Consider the following 23858-nt stretch of genomic DNA (forward strand, 5'->3'; position numbering starts at 1 on the left):
GTATACAAACAGTCCAAATATCTATATTAATAAATAAATAAAATAATAGCACATACAGTACATTCCCTACTCAAGTAACAGTCTCTAAATTGGTGGCAGAGAAAAAAAATATGCACCGTCCATGCAATTAAAAGATGATCCATAATTTGAAAGGAGAAGTGATGTGCAGAGCACCCGTGCCATTGACCTTTGATACTGTGTTTTTGTCTTTTTTGAGCTGAATGACATGAACTGCTTTGGTCTTGTATTTATAAAGTGATTAAAGCCTGTGTTTCTCACGGGCGCAAAATCCCCAACACGCAAACTATCTTTGTAATTAAGGGTATATTTGTTTTGCATAAAATTAAAAAATATATATATATATATTCTCTTGTTTTTAAGTGTAATATAAATACAAAAATTATTTTGTCATTTAACTTCTGATAATATTTTAATCTAAAGAAGGGAGAGAATATTTCCTTTGATACGTCACTCACAAGACCCCCACCATCCAGCCACCGCAAACGCTAAAAATTAAAAAAAAAAAAAAATCGTTCAAGAATCGAAATGATTACGTGCTATCAGCAAAAATAGCACAAGAACATATTGAGTTTTCGATTTGGAATGTTTTTTTTTTTTGTGTAATGAAAAACCTTTTTGTTTTAGCTGCCAGTATCAGATGAAGTGTTAATAGTAACAAGACAAGTAATCATATATAATGGGTTACAACGATGTAGTTTCATGCATGTCACAGCATTTTTCAAGTTTGAGCTACACAAACTGGAAATCTCCGTGTGTGAATTACTTGGTATACAAAATTCCGAAGGCGCAGCACAATGATTTGCTGCCAAATGAGAAACGTTAGTCATTTTAAACAAGTAAAAATGCGAACCTTACATGAACCTATAAACAGAAAATTACCCGAAACTATAAGTAGGGAAAAGCTGTATGGTATAACACAAAAGGGAGTTATCCTATGATGTCCCGCAACAACTGAAAGTCCTTCCTCCAGATACTGGCTCTTGTTCAGGAACGACAATGTTGGTTCCCTTCAGAAGTGATGAGCTACCCCCGGATTCTTGTTCATTCGCTATGAGGGCCTTCTTGCTGATGACTCGATAAATCTCGGTCAGCACTGATAGGAATGCTGATTCAACATTAGTGGCCTCTAGAGCTGATGTCTCCATAAAAAAGAGGTTTTCCTTCTGAGCAAATTCTTTGGCATCCTCAGTAGGTACAGCTCGAAGTGTTCCCAGGTCTGATTTGTTGCCTATAAGCATGATGACAATATTATTATCTGCATGATCCCGCAACTCCTCCAACCACTTGGCCACATGATCAAACGATTGACGTTTGGTTATGTCATACACCAACATTGCCCCCACTGCACCTCTATAATATGCACTGGTCACAGCCCGATACCTAAATTGTCATCAAGATGCACAAAACAAGATCCCAAGTCAGGATTTTCTCAGTAAAAGAAGCAGGAGTGACATGGAAACCTGCTCAATAGTACAAAAAAAAAGATTTGCCAATGCATGTTCATATAGAACTCACACAAGCAATTGGTAAGGAATCCTAGCACGTCTGTGCTCTTCCAATAATTTTTAGCAAGCAAAATAAATCATGTTTCTGCATTGAGTTTAGACGAGTCAAAACTGCGTACAACTAGTCCCGGTGTCATTAATTATCGTATTACTAATAGAAAGACACTTGATAATTCTGGATAAAATTTGAAGAGAGCTATACTCTGACATTTTCATTAAGAGGCTACTATCAAAACTTGCATTAAGAGGCTACTATCAAAACTCTAACATGCAATCTTCTGATAGCAGGCCCCAGCATTTGACCATGCCATCAAGTATTGGACCCTATTGCTGAAAACATCCGATTCTCCTTTTCTTTTTCTTTTGTCTCTTTCCTGTGCTTTAAAACAGCCTTAAGATGCAAAAGCATCAATACAAAACTTCTATAACCATAAACCAGTCATTTCAGGTAGCAGAATTCTGAAGGTTCAATTATTTGGCATCTAAAGTCCTCCAAACTCTTCCCATTATCCACAACTACATGGTCGGATTATTAATCCTATCATCGGAAGAAGTTAATTCTTCCTCGGGTAATATGTTTTCCAGGACCATGAAGTTGCTTCACCAGAAATTGACAATATAATCATACAACAACTAAAGGTCTAAGCAGCTTACCACACAGAAAATGCACAAACAAAAGAGAAATAGGAAAAGAAAATCACCGAGGGCTTCCCTCTCAGTCACAACTTATTTTCTAGGTTTTTTTATTTCACAACTCCTCTTGTCCCGCATCATTCCAAACTCCTTAAATTCCAAGATAACTTTTAAAAAAAAAAAAATTAGTTTGGCCCAATTCATTGCTCAATGCTCACAATCTCATCATCTAAAGAATTACCTACACTAAGGAACTGAGTCGATCATTTATATGCAATCTGAGTACAAAAAACTCCTAGCTTAAGGGCACATTTGTTTTCTTTTCTCATCCCATATACTTTTCCTGGCACAGATTACCATACTTTCTATCACATAAGTCCAGACAGCACTGATTAATTCAACACAAGCAGCACTCGACGATTAGTCCCAGACTAGATTATTTGCACACGCTCAGCACAGAAGAAACAACATAACATACAAAACTTATTAGTTCAAGTGATTGCATCTATTAAGAAAACACCAAACATTTCTTCTCACTACCTGAATCACTCATTTATTATGTACAACTCAAGATCCAATTGCCTTGAAAAGCCATAACAATCCCCAACCTTAATAGACACACAGCTCAAAAAACAAACTATAAAAAAGTCAATAAATAATAAATACCCAAAAAAAATCACAGTTAAATTGGAATAGCAGAGATAAAATTCTGATCATGTTATTATCAATGACAAATTAAAGATCACAACCATCCAAACCCAAAGAAGAAAGAAAGGTGATAATAAGACGAAAAAGGGAGGATTAGGAGTACCTTTCTTGACCAGCAGTGTCCCAAATCTGAGCTTTGACAGTTTTGTGATCAATAACAAGGGTTTTGGTTTGGAACTCTACACCGATCGTTGCTTTGGAATCCAAACTGAATTCATTTCTAGCGAACCGAGCCAATAGCTGCGATTTACCAACCGCCGAGTCCCCTATTAACACTATTTTAAATACGTAATCTATCTTTTGGTTGTAAGTCGCTTGCAAACTCGACGCCATCTGGTCCTTGATTCCTACAATTTCACTTCGATCGGATATTCGAGAGAGCGAAGCCGACAGGAGAGACTCTTATGTTGTTTTCGACCTGTTCGGAAACAACAATCACCGAATGTCGTCCTTGTTTTTAGATGTGAGATTTGAAAGATCAAACGAAATTTAGGGTTTGTTCGATTGATAAACAACAATTCTTTTACAAGGAAGGAAGAAAGTTCGCTGTTTTTTTTTTTTTTCCCCGGACGTTGCACACCCAGAGAGAGGGGACCAACTACTTCGTGCGTGTCGGACCCCACTCAAAACGGTCTTGTTTTATTTTGAGCACGTAAGAAGTTCTTTGTTTATATATATATATATATATATATAAAATTAAATTGAATGGATTCGAGCGTCATGACAGGGCCGAAGGTCAACTTGCTAGCGAAACGGAAGAAAGGAAAAGGGGGCAATTAGCCCAAGCCTGCATGATAGAGTTCAAATAATTAAGTTTTTTCCTTCATCACAGTACAAGCACAAAATAACACAGGCCCATTAAAAAAATATTAGCCCAAGATATGTGCAAAGTCTTTCTTTCTGTTTTGGGTGAAAGACGGAGCCTAAGGCCCAAATAAATAGCCCATAAACTAATTTCCGGCTTATGTGAACAGTTATGGCAGTGTTTAGAAAAACAATTGAAATTGTATTTTTTTAAATTATAATTTTTTATTTATTTATTTTTATATTTTCAGATTAATAAAAAATAATTTATTATAATGTAAGATCATCAAAAGAACTTAATTTCAATAAAGGAGCAAGCTGTCTTGAAAATATCTCTTATTATTTAATCAAACTACCGAAAATGAAAATATTACAAGGGTGACCATAGAGTTAAAATTCAAAGCGCCTGCCAGTATTAAATCTGTTCTGTCTAATCTTAAAATCTTGAATTTAATGGTAAGTGGATCAAAGCTAAATAATGTTCCTATGTGGATTTAGTTCACTATTAGTTTTTAAGCCCGTACTGCATTATTAGTCAAATTAAATTTTTAATTTTTATTGACTAAAATACTTCTCAAATACTTAAATAATGAAATATTACACTATATATATATATATATATATATTAAATAAACTTGAATTCCATGATTATCTTGCAAAACTTACAACCTGAATAATATAAGATAATGATAAAACTATCTAACTCGTAATAAAACAAAATAAAAGGTCTTAAGTACAATAAACCAAATCTTGAAAGTAAAAAGTTAAAAAGTAATTTAAAAAATAACTTGAATAAATCTATATAAGTGATCAACACAATGCTTGAAAGTGAGATAAATTTTTCAACTTTAAAAAGAAAAAAATCATGGCAAAGCTAGGATTTCCAAATAAATAAAAAAAATTCCAGAGTCAACTCATTGAGTAAATTGAATTTAATAAGTTTGATTAAACTAATAATATATATAAAAAACAATTCCAATTTAATAATATAAAAAACTAAACAAACTGAGAAAAATTCTCTAAGGTTAATTTTTAAAAATTATAACCCTTAAAACCCTATACTTGAGTTAAAGTAAAAAATTTAATCTTTAATCAATTTAATTTTGAATAATAAATTTAAAATAATAAAAATCAAACATGAAAAAAAAATAAAGAAAAAATTACAAGAAAAAAATAAAACCTATAAATAACCCCAAATTGCTAGCGTTTGTTTTAAGAGATTCCGGCTCAGACGAGGTTGTACTATTCCATCTTAGGTACATTGAAGGAAGAAATTGACAGGCAATGCAATAACAACCTTGCTTAACACATCAAAAGCTACAGACAGGAAAATACAATCCGAAAATGGGCTATGAAAGGGCACTGCTTCCGGTACCGTGTAATGAGATCAGCAGTGGTACAGAATATTGCAGTGAAAAGCGCATGTACTTATCCTTGAGATTTCACAATCTCCGATACCCTATTATTTTACAGAAGATAACTAAGGAGCTATGTTTTTTTTTTTTTTTTCATTTTCCTAGTGCTATCTGTATAGAAACAAAATCAAGCTGAGGTACTTGAATATTATTTCTGTTTACTTGAACACGTGCACTTAGCTTTAGTATCCGTGAGATTCTGCACAAAAAGAGAGATTTGTGGTAAGAGGTAGCTAGTTGAAGGTCAGCAGAGCTTGAATGATGATTAGTATCTTTTGTATGTTACCTTAACTTGTTTCTGGAGGTCTTTGATGAGCTCAATTGACAAATCTAGCTTATCTGCGGTGCTTGTTTGCTGTCCAAGAAGAAAATGGAAATCGTTTAGCATCTAATCTCGATTGCCAACTTGAATTACTGTGTGAGAATTACATATCTAGAGTCAGAACTACCTTATCCATGTGTGGGAAAAGTTCTTGCAATTTTCTCATCCTTTCACTAATCCGAGTTCTTCTTACCTGAAATAAACACCCGACAGATAGTTGCTTCATGGGTTTCCTAGACAACAAGGAAAGGCCAGTGTTTCATGACAATCAAGTAATTGTGATCAGGGACATACCCTCTCTGCTATGCTTCGTGGGTGAGTAGCGAAACCTCTCTTGGCTCGAATCTTACACGGAACAAAATTGCCTTGGAAATCCAAAAACTTCTCGCCCGTAGCCATTTCTGCAACAGTCTTAGGCAAGCTCAAGTGATGAGTCAAACCAGTCATGCGGTTTCCAGAATTCCCAACCTGATGGAGAATTATAATACCATTAGCATCTTCACAGAGCATAAGCAGAATAAGGAAAAGCTACAGATTAATTGATCTGCAGGCTGCAATTGATACCTGACTTTCCCGTGTGTTCAGGCCAGAAAACATGTTCCCATCATTATCCCTCAATCTCGAAGCATCACCCCAAGTATCACTATTGAAGTTATACATGTACTTTCTCTTGCTAAAATCGCCTTCTGGACTGCTCCCACCAATACATTCTTCTCCAATTTCAGCAATCTGAGGCAAAGTCTTATGCCCTGACGAGAAGTTCACGTGACTTCTTAACCTACTAGTTGATGGAGTAGCTTCTCCATTCGTGCCATTCCCAGCTCTGAAGCTAGCCGCATTTATCATTAAAGCAAAGCCTGATAACCATTGAGTTATTCAGCAATGAATCAATATTGAAGAGATGAACATAAGAAAATTAACTAGGCATGGATATTGAACTAAAGATTAAAAAGAAACGTAGTCAATATCCAAATCAAAAGCAGACCTACTTATTTTGTCATTAAATTAAGATTTAGGGCTAATTACACATTCAATTGCATTGACCACTTTCGTTCCAGAATTCTGCGCTGTCTTCCATTTCTTTCTCCGACAACGAGAGGAATTCAATGAGAAGAAAAGGAATGGGAAAACATTTCTAAAGTCAGCCTTGCATAGAGTAAAACTTTTGAGATTCATTCAGCTTTCCGGCCAAAGAAAGTGCAACCAGTCCAGGAAGACCACATCACGTTTGATTACTGAGAATGAGAAGAAAAAGGCAGTGTATTTTCCTTTTTCAAAAATTTAATCTTCTGCATTATTTCAACTTGAGAAAACAAAACGCTATTTAACAGACTGCCATGCTTTTTAGGCAAAAAAATTTTCCAGAAATTGATGAGAATAAATCAACATAAAAACATTATATTCTTACTGCTTTTCCCATATATAATAAAGAGATTTTTAAAATAAAATAAAAATACAAACTAGGAGTTCAGAAGTTCAACCGAGAGTGAGAAGAAAGTAGCCATACCCTTATCAACGCCATGGTTGGACAAAATTCCAGCTGGAGAACTGTTTTGCCTAGCAAGATTAGATCCATTTCTAGCACTCATCTTTGTTGCTTGCTTAGAATTCTCTACATTTATGGAATTCATAACACTGTATGCGCTATCCAGAGAATTCCCAACACTCACTGAATTGCCTTTAACCAAATTATGCCCTGGTAAACTTCGATAAACCATTTCTGAATCTTCCTGTTCTTGCCTTATTGTTGGCCTCTCCTCAAATTCTTGCAAATTTTGGGAACTGAAATCACCAGAGCCATTACATGACGACATAGGCCTCTTCAACATGGTGTCCATTTCAGGACTTGAAGATCGAAGATAGCGATAATCTTCGTTTCCAACCCCACCATTACCTCCACTATGGCCACTTGTACCATTCACAAGGCTCTCAAGGAATGAGCTTGGAGCAGAGCGATAACTCTTCAGACCTGAGTTTTGCTGGAATTGTTGTTGTTGTTGTTGATGATGATGGTAATGATAAGGATTTAAATCCATGAATTCTTGACTCTTTCTCAATTCTCCATCTGAATAACTGAAACTAGGGCTGTACAAAAGACTCATGTCTTCTTCTGAGGATCCCTGAATACCACCAGTACCATAAATCCTTCATCAATTTGATCTCCAATTGATTTCTTTTTGGCTAAGCTTAATTAAATTGTTGGTAAAAGAAAATACCTGAACAAGATTTAAACACTTCTAAATTGTCAATTGCTTTGCTTGCTGCAGTACTTAGACCTCTAACTTGGCTTAAACTTCAAAGATGCTTGTCCTTCAAAATATAAAATATAAAACCAAGAAAGATCAGTTTTTCCTTCAAAGTAAATCCCACCAAAAAAGCAACAAAATTCACATTAAAAGAAATAATCAACAGCTTGCATTTACACAGCTATAACTAGTCGAGTCTGGCTTAGCGTACAATTCAGGAACCAAAAGAAGCAGCTTTTTAAATGTTGTATCATGTAAATATGACAAGAAGAGAAAACCAGCTTTGCTTCAGCTCAGGATCTTTCTTCATTTAGGTTCATAAGCATTGAAAGTGGAACCAAGGCAAAAGAACCCACAAGAGGGGGGGGGGGGAGGCCGGTAGTATACATAGTACGGTCTTAGCTCAAATTCAACACTACTTTTGAGTACTATCAAGGAAGTACCTCAGTTTTTCCTGGGTCTTAGCCAAAGTCACAGCCTTTTTACCTCTGCAGAAACACAGAAATAAAGAACAGACAAAAGACACTTAGAGAGAGAGGGAGGGAGGGAGGGAGGGTTGAAGGAGCTGAGCGATCGTCTACTCTTGTATTCATGCTCCCGTCTCTCCACAAGGTGTATTTATGAACCTTTTTGCTACATAATTACACTCATCTTTTGATACAATTTCATGAATGCCACTATAGATTCCCTGTCATGTAATCATGATGTTGACCAAACTACCCTGGATAGGTATTAATGTCTCTTGCATGTGATGTTTTTCTTCTCCTTCTTTATTGTTTATTTTAGGGTTTTTGACATCTTATCCAATAGGGCTTAAGAAGTTGTGGGATGTTTCACTCAAAGGTGAAGCGGCTCTGGTGAGACATGAAGAGACAAGTCATCGTATGTGTGCTGCTGTGAAGCTACGAAACGTGCATGTAGTATCAGATGGTGTGGCTCGCCGTTATGCCTCTTGGGTCAAGGGAATATTGGAAGAGGGAAGTGGACACGCTAGAAGGTTAGATGAGGCCCTCTCTGTTTTGAGGACGGTAGTTCAATAAAATTATCAGTCTCTTGATTAATTCATCTTAGAAAGGACGTACAAAGTTGATAATAATTTTGTTTCTTCCATGAAATATTTATTGGTTTTCGTTTATTAAACACTTTAATTAGCTGCTAACAATTTGATAGATAAAAAGGTTAATAAATGTTGGCCTTAGGTTTTTAATTGAGTAACATCCAATATACAGGGGATCCAATTGAGGATTTTTTTTATCTAGAACCTAATTTTGGATTGGGAAATTGTTAAGGGATAGATATATACTTCTCCCAATTAAACAGGACAAAAGAAATTATTTTTTTCCCAAATGTTGAGAGTATTTTCCCACATTAGTACAAGAGGATAGTTGGAAAAATAATAGCCACTAAAACACAAAAACAATGATTATAAATATAATAGATACATCATTTATAAGTAACGTATATAGTATTAACACAACTAATAGATGATATATATACTAACTACGTAGCCTTTGGTTAGGGAAAGGTCTTAGTATTTTTCACAAAATTCTATCTATATTTACAAGTTTTATTGAGATTAGTTCGACTCGTACAAGTCTTAATAGAAATATGTGAACTCAATTATTTATTTATTTTATTATTATTTTTTTATGAATGTTATAAATGTGTGTGTGAGGGTTTCATAGGTGATATGAATACTATACACTGATAACTTGATTAATAGTCCATCTCTGTTATGTATAGAGAGAAGTGATTTATGGCTAACAATAATCCTTATACACTATTTTGTCATAGTTGAGATGTATTGTCTTGATAAGATAATGCATCAGTTTAAATTGCATCGACACATACCTAATGATGTTGATATATGGCATGTTGTTGATCGTTGAACTAAAAAAAAAAAGATGATTGATCAGTAATTCATGTATAATATGTCAATTTATGGCATGCAAGGAGAGATCAAATATTTATAGAATTGTATCTGTCTATTAAGTTAAATCTCTACATGTATTAGTATATGAATATAACAAGATGATTCATAACACCACCATGGGAGTATGTGACAAAACACCCACGTGATAATTCTCGTTAGCTAACACGTAATTTTGATAATTATGAACCCCGTGTACTAAGATATAATAAATTGATATGTATGTATGAAATAGTTTTTTCTTAACATGTAATAAAATTCTTATTTATATATTAAAAATAATAATAAAATCTTTTCTAACATGATGCTACTGATAATGTTGTGCGTGATGCTTTCAATACTTGGTTTTCATTGTCCTATTCTTTACTTGATGAGGTTGGGGAGGCTCGGTGTTTGGACAATGCAATAAAAAAAGATAATCATATTATCATGCAGAACAATGATGTACTCGTGGTTTTGATAGTACAGGTCCATCAATGTAGTGTAGATCTATCATGGGGTTAATTTGTTAAATGTTTAACTATATAATTTAATTAATTTGTAATTGAATTCATATTCTTTATTGTAATGAAATATTTTGGTGTTGTGATCAATTCTTCTAATTATAAATTTACCTATTATGTAAATTAGTTGATTTTATTGGTTGTTGGCTTGAAATATAATTGCTGTTTTTGGGACCATGTTATTAGATAATGAGCTAAAAAACGATTGAGATTCAGAGTGTATGGTGTTTTAATAGGTTGTACATGTAGTATTAGCGTGACCAATAGGTAGAAAATAAGTTTTTCACTGGGAAAAAACTCCAAATGTTGATATAATTGTGAAAAGTTGGGGTAATAGTAAACTTGGTCTCACATTCTCGTGCCATAATAGAATTAAACGACGGCGATCGGTGAAGGTAATTTGGGGTGCGAGCTGGGACTTTGAATTTGGATACCCTGGATTTGGGGGTAGAATCCCTCCATATTAAACCATCAAACCAGTGGTTTTATGTAAAACCGCCTTCACACATGGTTTTCTGGGGGGTTTTCGGGAACCATTAGAGCAGTAGTTTGTGCAAAATTCTCCGCAGACATGGTTTTGTGCTGGGACGAGGTGGTTTTGAAGTATTTTAAAGGCTTTAGATGTCATTTTCCTTCCATGTGAACATATTGCTCATGAATATTGACTCTTGCAATTGGTGAACTAACAAAACCAAGTCAGGTTTTAGATAGAAAACCCTCTTTCGGTAAATACAAGGGAGGCCGCATAATTCAAAGATTCAAGGAAGAAAGGAGAAGAAGACAATAACGAGGTTCCTTTCATGCATCTTTGTCAAGAACCCATTAAAACCCTCTTTATTTGAGCCCGATTATAATATAAAGTAGCCTTTCAACGAGTGACAATGTTGACCTAAGCCATGCTGTTCCTGCCCTGTAGTTCACGCCCACAAGTGGTTCCAGGGTGGTTGCTAACTTTGGAAGCATTTTTGCATGAATTTAAGGAGATTTTAATCAATTTTCCGTGCTGACCTCGTGTTGCTTAGCTAGCTTATTATGAATAATGATAATATATATATATAAAAAATACATTTTTCATTTGAAATTGTAGAGCTAGTTGACTTGCAAAATGTCCACCCTCTCGATCTACGCGGGGAAAGTCAGAACCTTTTGGATTGGATAGACCTTCGGACCGTGTAAATTGCGTCGAGTGCCATGAATGGCCACTGCTGTTGAAATTTGAGTTTCGAAATCAAGTCCTGAATTGAAATTGGAAATCCATGACTATCAAAAGCAGACGAGGAAAAACAAGATATATAACCATCGTCTATGTATTTATAATGTGTCTATAAATATTACTCCAGAGAGTTTATGTACTTGAAAATATCAATCAAATATGGTCTTCTAGAAAATAGCATCCTGATAATTTTATCAACGAGATTATGATTTTGCAACCGTCTCCCAAACATTTTATTGGAGCTCTGCACATGGTTAAGTAAGAACTTGCCTCGCAATGTCTTGATTTTCTGTTAATGGGTCGACATCAATTATTTTATTATTTTTTTAATGATTAAGATATTCTAGTATAATTTCTCATTCACTAAAACGAAATATATTCCTAATCAATCTTAAATAGATTATGTGCATGTGCATTTGAACGAAATTGATTTATTTTGAGAAACTTCTTCCCCTTCTCTTCCTTCGAATTCAGAATCTTGTATAGTAATAGGAGACAAACCCACTTTCTTCCTAGGAACGCACAACTAATTTCATGAAATACCCATTATTAAACAATTCGTTTTTTTTTTTTTTGTGAAATTTAGGGCGGGATGCCCAGCTAACAGTTGACCCAACTTGGTTAATTTTGCATGTATACTCTCCCTTTTTCTTGTTAAGCAAATATCTTAAATCATACTCCCACAAGTGATATAAATGAGCCTTGTTAGGCGTTACGAATTGTGTGGTTCTCTCCAACTCTGACCTAAAAGTGGCATCTTGTGGTTAAGTGAATGGAGCACCTAAGAAATGCACTTCCCCCTTATTAAATGGGGTGGCTGTTCTTCATTAAAAAAATGAAAAAAATAAAAGAAGGTAGGATCTTGTTAATTGGGATTTCTCTCCGAGATTAAAAAAAAATATTGGAATCAAACAAATACTTTGTTCTCAAATTCAATGCACTGGTGAGGGGTCTACCATCTTGATGGAAGTAAAGAATAATTTAGAAAACGAGAAATTCTTTTATTACTCTTCTATTTTGGAAGAGCCTTTTGTCTTTTGGTACCAAGATAAGCCTTTTATCTCTGAGGCCCACTAATTAATTTGGCCGAACGATGAGGTGATGAAGGGCACCTCCTTTAATAAAAGTGACGATGAATCTTGAGAGCCTTTGTTTATGATTAGCTGTACTCTACGAAGTAGAATCAGGAAATGGGGCAGCATGTACTTGAAAGCAGAGTTTTTAGTGACTCTTCTTGATGAAAATATTGCAGGCGATAGTTCAATATGACAGGAGATTGCACAATAAGATGGGATAAAAAGCACATCCTACTTTATTGTGTGATTCACCCCAAACAAAAGGTTGCTTCAATTCGTATTGTACGTGTTATTTTGGAGCTATTCAAAGTGAATTGGCCATTTAACCAAAGAATTCGTTTTGCTTTACATATATATATATATATATAGAAGGTAACTTAAGCCACCAGAAAACAGTGCCCTCTGCCTCCAAAAAAAAAAAACAAAGAAAAAGAAAAAGGAAGAGGAAACTGCTCTTTGCCCTCACTTTTGGTTGCAGTCATCGTTAGTTCGAATTATGGATGGATGCACACTGTTACAATGCAGGGGACCTCCCTTCCGTAGGAGCATGCTTTGCTCCAAGCCACCCAGCCTCCAAGTGGAGGAAGCCACCGCTACCAGACACTATTCACGAGGAAGATGTCATGTGCATCATGATATTTTTTAAAAATAATTTCATAAATAATTTTTTTAGATTTAGTATCAGCACATTAAAAAAATATAGGAAAAAAACATCAATTTAATTTTTTTTTAAATACCCATTTTTAAAAAACATGCAAAAATAAAATACACAGTTACGAGGCCCACCAACCCAGGAGTGCAGAGGGCTCAATTTGCCTACCAGGGAAAAAATAAAAACAAAGATTGGGCAAGCAGAGGGCAGTGCTTTATTTCACTTCTTGGTGGGTTGACGGCAATCGATCTACCATTCTGTCCCTCAGGCCATGGTCGATGCCAGCTAGATTCTTCAATAAGTAAATTTAATTTGTGCACATGAATCGAATTATTAAGAGGACTGCAAACTAAAATGAAGGCAGAAGATCGTTTCCTTGCCAATACTGCACCGCTAATAAAATGAAAGCAGAAAAAGAATATGAAGGAATTTTTATCCTTGAGCACTGATTCCACACATAGCAAACTCTCGACAACTCCCATTCTGTCACAGGGTACAATCCAATAGCATAATAAGCAATTCGACATCTGATTATTTCTTGAAGACAGTCTACAAACAAACAGCTTGAATGAAATATTGCTCAGTAGTAAGCTTTTCGAGGATTGTTCTGCCAATGGGAAACGGGAGATCATCAGAACAAGGCTAGCCTTGTAGTAATTGAACTTGCAATTCCAAGGAGGATATAATGGACTAATTCATTAAACTAATAACAAAACATCAAATATGTGAAAAAGGAGAACAAGAGAAATGAGGGATAATACCAGGGGGTTCGGCCGGTGACGGTAACCAAGCATCATTCGCTTCTTGTACTGCTCGTATATATCATCATCAGGAGTCACCTCCCCAGGATTGTGAGCACCAACACCCAAGTGATCCTTCTTTACATCACCAGCCATGATCGGATTTGAAATACCATTTCTGGAGCTCCCTAGACCCTCACCTGAATGCCACACACTATTTCAGGCTTCCACTCCACATTACGGAGCAAAAACAAATAGTTTTAAATAAATAGAGATGTCCAACTAAGTTTTCAGAAATCATTACAATCCACTCAAGTATAATACATCCCAAGTCATGCTGCAAACGAGGAATTCAACAAAAACCACAAATGATTCCAACTCAAACATGTGTTGATTGAGAGGGAGAAATGAACTGGAGTCATCTGTATACCATGCATCTGAATCTACATAGTCCATCTTTTACAAAATTCAAGCAACTTGTAGACATTTTAAGGAGTTCAAGCAGATCAGTTATAATCTTGCTTTGTGGCCCTCAATAAATAATGATCAAGTTGAACAAAATTCTTTAGTTCCAATCTTTCACGTTAAAAAGAAGTGGTATTCATGAGAACACCTTGTTCCCATTTCCTTGCTGAACCAACATGCAAAAAGGGAAACCATTAGAATAAGTTCACTTTATCAATATAGTAATAAAGGCTCTAATTTCATTCCTTTGACTGATTGTTCACATCAGATCTCAGGTTTCCCAAACTCCATGTACAATTGTTTCCTCAAGGCCCCAACAGCCAAACATGCAAATAATTAAACTCCATCTGGATTTTCAAAAAACATAATGCAAAATGCTATCGATAATTCACATGGTACAAATTAGGCACTGGCAAAATAAAGACTCACGAGCACACTTGGTTCCAAATTCCCAGCAGACCCATTACAAAGTACACTTTAAAACACACGGTACAAATCAGGAACTGGTAAAAAAAGAGCTAACACAGGCCAAATGAACTAGAGGAAACATGCTATGAATAATTTATTTATTTTGTAGAAGAGAAGATAATTGCAATCCTGCCATGCAAAGAAAACACCGTGAATATCCCATCATGAAAGGATTATTTGATTCATGATTTATGACTTCAGAGAAAACTAGTTTTTCATGTGCACCCACATGTGTGGGTAAGAGAGAAGAAAAGAGGGGGAGGGGAGGGACCTTCTTTCCAGCCCATTTTGGACAGGAGTTTATGCCCAACATTATCAGCCTGGATCTTTGCCCTTTCTGCAGCCTCCTTAGCAGCCTTTCGTGCAGCTGCATCGTTACAAGTAGACAAGAACTTCTCAAGCTCTACTGGTGGGATGTAGTCACCCATGTGATGACCTTTTTTGGACATAGCTGCAGTGCCACAAAATTTCAAAATAAGACCATTATATGAAGAAATCATTTGGAGACCACAATTTCTCTGCACACAAAGCATATAATAACCTTGAAGGGAAGCAGGAGGAGGCATCTCATCCTTAGAATGTCTAGGTTGTCTCCTCCTCTCTTCATGAGCAGCCTTCTTCATGTAGAACTCCATCATTGCTATAGGATCTGTACCTGCTGGTGCACTAGATTCACCTGCAACATGAAAGAGAAGTAAATCCAACATTCAACATATGGATACAATTATGCATAACACATCACATGATTGATGGATGGCTTGCCAACATAACATGGAAGTCGACAACTAGACAATTCATCCATTTGCACACAAGAGAGTGATGTACCCGACTTGCCACCTGTATCTCTCTACATGATAATAACATGATAGAAAAATGTAACTGCTAAAAATCACAGGAGTCCAAAGAAATTTCTAGACACTCGTTGTAATATACAACCAATACATATATTCTTTAAAAATCTGACACATAATGTTGGAACACAAACCAACTATCCAACATTAATTGGCTTTAAACATGATGAAGCCAATTCAGTAAAAGATGCGTGAAACAAAGTCTGTTTGGTAAGCATTCTATTGTAGAGAGAGATTGATGGATTTGGATAGACCCAAGCCTGAAAGGTCTGAGCAGGGGTACAGAATTGGATAAACTAACATTAGGATTATCTAATTTCATACAATCTACAGACTCCAATCAGTTGACTTTCACCAAGTGCGAACATCTCCATTGTGCTCAAGCAGCTTCTATTGTTAAAAAACTTAAAGAACAGATTTTTTTCTCATGGGTTATCAATAGAAACAAAATTTTCAAATATATCCATTGCATACTGATATGTGCTATTACCAGCTCTTCCTGAAGATGTTGACATCGAACCCTTTGGCTCTTCAGCATCATCATATAAAGCTGAAGCGGGAATTTGGTAATTTGAATGCTGCTGCTGCAAGCTCTGATAACTACCTGTGGATTTAGATGCTGGAGTACTTGTACCACCTATGCAGACAGACATGAAAATTTCATTCTATGATGAAAAAAAATTGAACAAGGAAAATTAGACACAACAACACAAGCAAAGAACCCCAACAAGACAACAAACAAATAACAATCCTTCTCCTAGAGCAACATTACAATACTAATTTAATATGTCGAGCATTTTTTATCAGTCATAAATGAAGAAAAATTAAATCTTAAGAAATGACTTTGTGTCAACATCAACATGTGAACTTTGTTCCTGGACTTATGGGCAGCGAAAATGCAGCCATGGAAGCTTCAAACAGCCTAAGCGCCCAGCCAAAAAGAATATAACTGTCACAAGGATTGTAATCAAAGTACTAACCACTAGAAGAGATTTGAGAATCCCTGCTCTGTGAAAGAGCCTTTTCTTCTTCAGCGAGCCTATACTCATAGTACTTGAAGTCGGCACAATTCTCATCAAATAAAAATCTGCAAATAACACAAACACCACTTATAAATAAAGCATTGAAGACCCCAACGTGCAACATGAAGCAAAGTAAAAGAATATTATCAGAACTAAAAGGAAAATTATTGCGTAATGAAGCTATTGTTACTCATGACTAACTTGAATGGTGTATCTCCAGGATTCTTTTGGCGTGTAACATTCTCAAATTGCCTTCCATGTTTAGCAACAAAACTTGCTAGTTTGTCTGCAACATTCTTCACAGTGGGATCACTTGGGGGAGGTGGTGCTGCACATCACTTATAAAACTGATTAATACCAGGAGCATGAACAAGGGAATGCAAATTACTCTTGTAGCATGCGTGCCACAAATGCCAAATCTTTCATTGAACATCTCTTTCCACCAATGTTCGTTGGTACTTAAGATATAAGCTGCATTCATGAGACAAGAAACATTCAAGAACGATTTGTCCTATTCATTTGCCAGTCAAGATCAGAGTAGCCATACCCAGATAATGGTTTCAATTGCACTCTACTTAACAACAGGGGCAAACTTTATTCCACAGCTAAAGGCTCCTTGTTGGAAGAGATGCATACAAATAAAAGCTTTAAAAACATGAAGACCTTAGGAATTAATGAAGATTGATAGCTACTAAACACTCAAATGTGTCAAGGGGAAGGGGTGAGAAAGGAAATCATTTTACAAAAACTTTTGCTCTAGTCATCTGTTTTGCAGATGAGAAGATCAAAGAAACATATACAAGTGACATACATGCAAATCCTCAACACAAATTCAAACACATAAAAAACTACGAGCAAAAAAGAGAATAGAATATGAATCCTTAGAAAGAAATAGGTATAAACATAAGCACTCTAACAGCAGTGTGTGCAAGAGTGGTAACTAAGATCATATCTGACACTGCAACAGACATCTTGTCAGAATGTAAAGCCACATTCATAAATGATAAATATCTCAAGTGTCATTTATCAATCAAGAAGTTGAAACAGCAAAGAATTCACAATAAGCTTTCACTTCAACTCAACCAGATGAGAGATTATTTATATTAGTAGTAATTACCAACATCCAATCGTCTCGACGATTGTTCAGAGGTATCCAATTGACCCAACTTCTGCCTCTTTGCCGACACATCACCTGAAGCATTTACAGCATCAATTTCATCTTCATCCTCCTCATCTTCACCCAACTTAACCGCAGGTGCCATAAGCTTTGACTTCTGTTTCAAACTGAAAGCAAGTTTGCCACCCGAAGCAGTCGGCGGGGTCTTTCGTCCATCGTTAGCCTTCAACTGCATAGTTACTTTACCAAAAGAAGGTTTAGGGGTCACAGACCCTGAAACAATTGTTTTGGGTTTAGAATCCTTTTCTGCAGCCCCCTTATCCTTTTCCTCTTCCTTCCCATTCCCTTGCTGAAGTTGTTTAAACTTCTCCATGAATGAACCATCATTAACAAACAGACTGGACGGTGCTCCTTTGTCCATTTGCTAAAGAGCCAAATATCCTCAGGTTGTTTACAGGAAGTTACTGTCTGACAAGTAAGCTTTCAAGCAATTTAGACATACATGGCGACCTTTAGGCCAGATCTTTGCGACTGTAAATCTTGCGTTTCTTAATATCACAATAATAGTAAACAGAAGGAAAAATTGATAGTATGTTACTGATAATCCACCCATATCCTTAATTCACAAAAACTATATCTTCTGCGACTCCATTGGGACTAAAAATTACTAATCATACAAAGCTGCTAGCAATAAATTAACAATCCACAGAAACTAGACCAAGCCTGCCCAACCACTCTGTCGCTTCTAAAACCCCTCAACTTCAACTACTTGCAAGCCCAGATCCCTTTTTTTTTAACTCCCATATTTGTTTTAGCAACTTTATTAGTTAAAAAAAAAAAAAGATTTTTAGCTTTTTTTGTTAAAAACTTTCACTCATTGCAAGAAAATAACCTGACTCCCAATCATGGAAAAAACCCAAATACTTGAGAAATTCTATAATCGATACAAAAACGAATTTTCCCAATCCTTTGACGGATATAATCAATCACTAACTCTAATAAACTGACATGAATTCAATTCAGGTACGGGCGATATAAGAGAAAAATAATTCAAACGGAAAAAATTAAACAATTCAAACAAAGAATCGGCAACCCTAGAAATCAGGCAAAAAAAAATAGATGAAATCTGAAACAAGTGAATAAGTAGTACCTGAATGGTTTATTTCGAGCGTTGATGTCAATTTGTGAACTTTACTAAGAACGATCGTGATGATTTTCTGTTTCTTTTGGGAGCTTCATGGAGAATGGAGAATACGAGGATGAGCTAAGGCTGCTGAAACCTTTTTTATTTAGAATGGAGGATACGAGGATGAGCTAAGGCTGCTGAGCCCCTTTTTTATTTTATTTTTACTTCGAAGGGACCTCTAAATTGGGTAAAGGAGGGTAAGGTGCTGCTTTCGTTTATGTACAGAGTAAAAGTAACACTATTGTCCTTGGTTTTGACAAAATATGTGCTACGGTACTCTAAATACTATTTCCCTTCTCATTTTCTTTATTTCTTTTTTTAAAAAAAAAAAAAGAAAAGAAAAGAAAGAAATACATGGCACGTCTTCGGACCAATGATCTCATATGAATTAGGTAAGTTTTTTTTTTTTTTGTCTAATCCATCCCTTTTAATTGTTGTAATATGAAATTGCATAAGAGTAGAATTCAACATGATAATAATAACAATAATATAGTGTGTCTCGCTATAATAATGTGAATAAAAAGATTTTTTTAATATAATAGACAATTATTAAATTGATTTTTTAATTATAATATATGATATTCGAAGAGAATTACCCCATGTTGTTTTCGTCAAATCCTATTTGTGACTTTATTTGTGAGAAAACAGAAGCAGGTAGGGAGCTAAGGCCACCTGTCCAACAATCTCGAGGATCAGATTGATACTTAGAATAAGATGAGAGGCTGTTATTTCTTATTCTTGAAGGAGTTATTTGTATAGCTCCATCAAAGCAAGAAGCCGAAAATGCAAGAGAACCTGGAGGAAATTCCATTTCCATGGAGACAAGTAGGAGCATAGAAATCTTAAATGCAATAGCCCCTTTAACTTTCAGCTTCTTTCTACTCAAGAGCTTCTGCTCTACTTACCACAACTCAAGAAGCATCTCAACTACTCTCTTTCATTACCTGAACGCTTCTCTCCTCCTTGCTCTGTATGTAAATACTCTCTTTAACTTCCTGTTTCAATACGTATAAGATGCTTTATTTATCTTTTGAGGGATGTTTCTTGTTTAATATTGTGGGCATGGCAGAAAGAGGGAACTCTTTGCCGAATGAAGTAGATGAGGGAGTTAATAGAAACTTCTAGACAGTTGAGCTATGAGCAGCTTCAATTCCCCTCAGAAACTTGCGCGCATGGCACTGAGGATATCTTGCTTGATTTTGGCAAACCAGTGAGAGAACCAATCATTTATTTGATAATCATTTTGTTATAAGTTATTTTTAGGAGAGACGATAGGTGAAGTGTGTATTGCCAAGTAACTCTTCGTAATGTAGTCAGTGTGGGTCTCCCACTCTTGTGGTTCTGTCAAATGCTTCTTTGCTCTTCATGAAACACAACTGTATGCAAATCGATTCCCGTTCCCAGATGAATTGCAAACTTCTGGAATGAAGGCTACAGCTAGGCCCTCAAGTTCAAGAAAAACTCCATTCGAGCTTCGTTCTGTGTAATTGCCCATTACAAAGTTGCAGTGCAATACAGAAATTGTAAGAAATCATAACAAGACACGTGCTTTGTCCATGAATGGATAAACAAGTGCTTGAATCTGAATATCCCAAAACATATATATTTTCATCGGGTTTGTTACGACCACCAAGAATAAAACAAGCTACTATAGGTGTGGCCATGTCAACAACAGAGCAAACTCAATAAAAATGAAACAGCTGAATATAGTGGAGAAAATATTTCACACTTATCCTTTATTTCACGTGGTTCGTAAGATCTTTAGCGAAAAAAGAAACGATTTAGAGGCACTACTGACAATGGTAATGTTTCATTCTACATCCAAAGTTTATAAAGTAAGAAGGGCGCATCTTGGCTGAAAAACTACAGAGCACCCCCCCATGTGTGCGTGTTCCTAATACACGTGCTATGGTACCGATACAGCATTATTATAGTACAGCGTATCAAACTCAAACTCAGTCCTATACAAGTCACTGCCTGATTTCATCCTTGATTTTATGAAATGGAAGACCTGCCAGAAAAGGAGAGCCTGGTGTGATTTTATGGGGGGACATGGACTGAAAGAAAGGCCCCAGAAGATTAGGTAAGACTGACATTCAACAGGAATGCTTATAAACTTTAATGCAGGTTCTCTCATGTCGTTAGTTTGTATTTCATTGATGTACCTGGAAGATCAATGGTCCGGAATTTATACGGAGATTCTTTCTAAAGGGGAAAAGAAGACAGATGTCCTCAGCTCCACAGCTACAAAGTGATGAATTGTATCAGCATCCCTAATCAATTCGTGAACCCATAATTTGGTAGAAGAATTCTCGTCCAGTACTAATGAATAGCACTCATGAGTACGTTGCTGATTATTGTGCTATAGTAAACTTGTTCTACATGGCAAGATCTACTTTTGAAAAAGGTAAAAACTGAATACAAGAAAACGTCTTAATCATTAGGATGGGGGGTTTAATAATGAAATCATGGTAGGGTCTTAGTACCATTGTGGTAGATGATATAACCATTGTCCATTATCAACTGAAAGTCTTCGTGTTTTAGCATTTTCCAGCAGATAATGCTATAAACGCAGCCTTTTGCTTAGAAACTGAAAAGCTGGAGAAGGGGCATATGTGTTTTGGATTCACCTTTCCTGTCTGGTGACTGAGGAAGCATGGGCTAGGGTCCCTCATGGGCCTACCTCACCTATATTTCCTGCCTGCCTTCGGAATTTGATCGCAATGTAATGTATCATCATAATATCACCAGGAGAGAGAGCTGGAAGGTTTGTTGCAGAAAAAGTTAATGGTTGATTCCAAGAATTATTCTTTCTAAGATGTCAATTAACCGCTCTCGGGTTAAGATCAAGCTGTAGATAAATATAGATTGTGCTGTATTATTAAAAAAAACAAAAACTAACGTGGAATCGGAATTAAGAAACAAATGCAGCTAAATCATGTAATGTGCTAGCTACAGGTGCATGTGCAAGCAACTAATCACAGTATTTATTTATCAAAAAAAATGTAATGATCACAGTATGATCTTGAACTGTAAATTAGAAAACATATCAAGGGCATACTGATCCAGAACAAATATATATAAGCAACCTCGTCTCCCAACTTCCAAAACCTCCTCTCCCCTCTTAATCATCTCTCTATCTCTCTCTCTCAACGCACTCTGTTTTCATTACCGCCATCCTCTCTTAAAAACACAAAACTATCATATTCTAGCAATTAGCAAAAGACCTCCTCCGGCATTTTACTCTAGCAAAACTCAAAAATCATCAGGGATGAGTGTGTTACTACTCACAACACTAACTCTCCTCACCCTCATCTCCGTCACTTCCAGCTGCACTCCATCAGACCTAGCAGCGTTACAAGCCTTCAAGTCTACCCTCGATGAACCATACTTAGGCATCTTCAATACCTGGGCAGGCACCAACTGCTGCTCCAACTGGTACGGCATCAGCTGTGACCCTACCACGGGCAGAGTCGCAGACATCAACCTGCGTGGTGAATCCGAAGACCCCATCTTCGAAAAAGCTGGCAGGTCAGGTTACATGACAGGTTCCATCAACCCTTCAATATGCAAACTTGACAGACTCTCTACTCTCATTCTAGCAGACTGGAAAGGGGTTTCAGGTGAAATCCCTGAATGTGTTGTTTCTTTAAGTAATCTCCGAATCTTGGATCTCATAGGTAACAAGATCTCTGGTAAGATTCCTGCTAATATCGGGAATCTACAGAGACTCGCGGTTTTAAATCTTGCCGATAACGGACTCGCTGGAGAGATTCCTTCGTCACTTACAAAGTTGGCAAACATGAAGCATTTGGATCTTAGCAACAATATGCTGACTGGTCAGTTACCTTCTGATTTTGGTAACTTGAAAATGCTTAGCCGTGCATTGTTGAGTAAAAACCAGCTAAGTGGAGCCATACCAAGCTCTATATCGGTTATGTATCGGCTTGCAGACTTGGATTTGTCTGTTAATCAGATTTCGGGCTGGCTACCAGACTGGATAGGCAGCATGCCGGTTCTTTCTACGCTTAACTTGGATAGTAACATGATTTCCGGTCCATTGCCAGAGTCTTTGTTGAGCAGTACCGTTTTGGGGATGTTGAACTTGAGCAAGAATGCTATTGAAGGTAACATACCGGATGCTTTCGGGCCGAAAACTTACTTTATGGCTCTTGATTTGTCGTACAACAATTTTAAGGGACCGATACCCAGCTCACTTTCGTCGTCGGCATATGTGGGGCATTTGGATTTAAGCCATAACTATCTATGCGGACCAATTCCTGTTGGGTCACCATTTGATCACCTTGAAGCATCCTCATATAGTTTTAATGATTGTCTTTGCGGGAACCCATTGAGGGCTTGTTAATGTATTGATCGGCCGATAAAGCGTTAAATTGGGGGTTTCGTTTTTCTCCTGGGGTACCAGGTGAATGTTGTTTCATAGATGTGTCTAAGTGTCGTTATTGTAAAAGTATCATCATCGTACTAAAGTGTTGAGTTATTTCTAGAATTTATTGTTGTTGATCCTAAGTTGAAATGGACAAAACGTAGGGCAGTTGCATGCACGTGATAAGCAGCATGAGGTAGATGGACAGAGATTCTTGGGAAAGTTAGATTAAGATCGTTTAATATTAACTACTAAGCAGTAAGCACCATTATTATTATTTGTATAATGAATGGGAATTGTTGAAATAATTGTAAATAATAGTTTAGTTTTTCAAAGTAATTTTTATTTAAATATATATTAAAAAAAATTTAAAAATTTATTTTTAATATCAATACAATACATTAAAATAATTTAAAAATATATAAAAAAATTAATTTTGAATAAAAAATAAATATTTATTTAATATTATTTAAATTACATTTTCAAATACTATCTTGGCAACGGGACGGGGACGCAGTCCTTGTATAATTTGATCACTCTGGGGTAACGTAATCAAGAACATATCAAGCACTTTCTCTTTGTTTTTTATTCTTT

At 36.1% G+C, this 23858-nt stretch overlaps 4 protein-coding genes across 11 annotated transcripts; 1 reads left to right on the forward strand and 3 right to left on the reverse strand.

Annotated features, from left to right (window-relative positions):
- Positions 1-685: 685 nt before the first annotated feature.
- LOC105126033 (ras-related protein RABA4d) lies at positions 686-3527 on the reverse strand. The gene is made up of 2 exons (XM_011026746.1): positions 2971-3527; positions 686-1401 (listed from the first exon to the last, which is right to left on the reverse strand). Exons 1-2 carry the CDS (start codon positions 3198-3200, stop codon positions 954-956), a joined length of 678 nt encoding a protein of 225 aa, XP_011025048.1. The 5' UTR covers positions 3201-3527; the 3' UTR covers positions 686-953.
- Positions 3528-4877: 1350 nt separating this feature from the next.
- Positions 4878-8247, reverse strand: LOC105126034 (transcription factor bHLH130-like). 4 transcript variants are annotated; one of them, XM_011026747.1, is made up of 8 exons: positions 8098-8247; positions 7625-7718; positions 6916-7528; positions 5973-6265; positions 5703-5876; positions 5536-5601; positions 5373-5441; positions 4878-5285 (listed from the first exon to the last, which is right to left on the reverse strand). In XM_011026747.1, the coding sequence occupies exons 3-8, from the start codon at positions 7508-7510 to the stop codon at positions 5235-5237; spliced, it is 1248 nt and encodes a 415-aa protein (XP_011025049.1). In that variant the 5' UTR covers positions 7511-7528; positions 7625-7718; positions 8098-8247; the 3' UTR covers positions 4878-5234. The 4 variants fall into 4 exon arrangements, with proteins under 4 accessions (XP_011025049.1, XP_011025052.1, XP_011025050.1 ...); XM_011026750.1 differs by having other exon boundaries at positions 7866-8247; XM_011026748.1 differs by having other exon boundaries at positions 7832-8247.
- A 5109-nt stretch (positions 8248-13356) lies between these two features.
- Positions 13357-18969, reverse strand: LOC105126035 (SURP and G-patch domain-containing protein 1-like protein). 5 transcript variants are annotated; one of them, XM_011026752.1, is made up of 9 exons: positions 18842-18969; positions 17692-18159; positions 16776-16902; positions 16533-16639; positions 16043-16189; positions 15243-15377; positions 14973-15152; positions 13790-13968; positions 13357-13635 (listed from the first exon to the last, which is right to left on the reverse strand). In XM_011026752.1, the coding sequence occupies exons 2-9, from the start codon at positions 18110-18112 to the stop codon at positions 13609-13611; spliced, it is 1323 nt and encodes a 440-aa protein (XP_011025054.1). In that variant the 5' UTR covers positions 18113-18159; positions 18842-18969; the 3' UTR covers positions 13357-13608. The 5 variants fall into 5 exon arrangements, with proteins under 5 accessions (XP_011025054.1, XP_011025058.1, XP_011025057.1 ...); XM_011026756.1 differs by having other exon boundaries at positions 13379-13635; positions 17692-18155; positions 18842-18965; XM_011026755.1 differs by having other exon boundaries at positions 13379-13635; positions 17692-18171; positions 18842-18948.
- Positions 18970-21202: 2233 nt separating this feature from the next.
- Positions 21203-23384, forward strand: LOC105126058 (DNA-damage-repair/toleration protein DRT100-like). Its single transcript, XM_011026782.1, has 3 exons — positions 21203-21284; positions 21533-21602; positions 21947-23384. The coding sequence occupies exons 1-3, from the start codon at positions 21203-21205 to the stop codon at positions 23241-23243; spliced, it is 1449 nt and encodes a 482-aa protein (XP_011025084.1). The 3' UTR covers positions 23244-23384.
- Positions 23385-23858: the final 474 nt, after the last annotated feature.

Source organism: Populus euphratica, unplaced genomic scaffold, assembly GCF_000495115.2.
Source record: "Populus euphratica unplaced genomic scaffold, PopEup_1.0 scaffold44.1, whole genome shotgun sequence".
NCBI lineage: Eukaryota > Viridiplantae > Streptophyta > Magnoliopsida > Malpighiales > Salicaceae > Populus > Populus euphratica.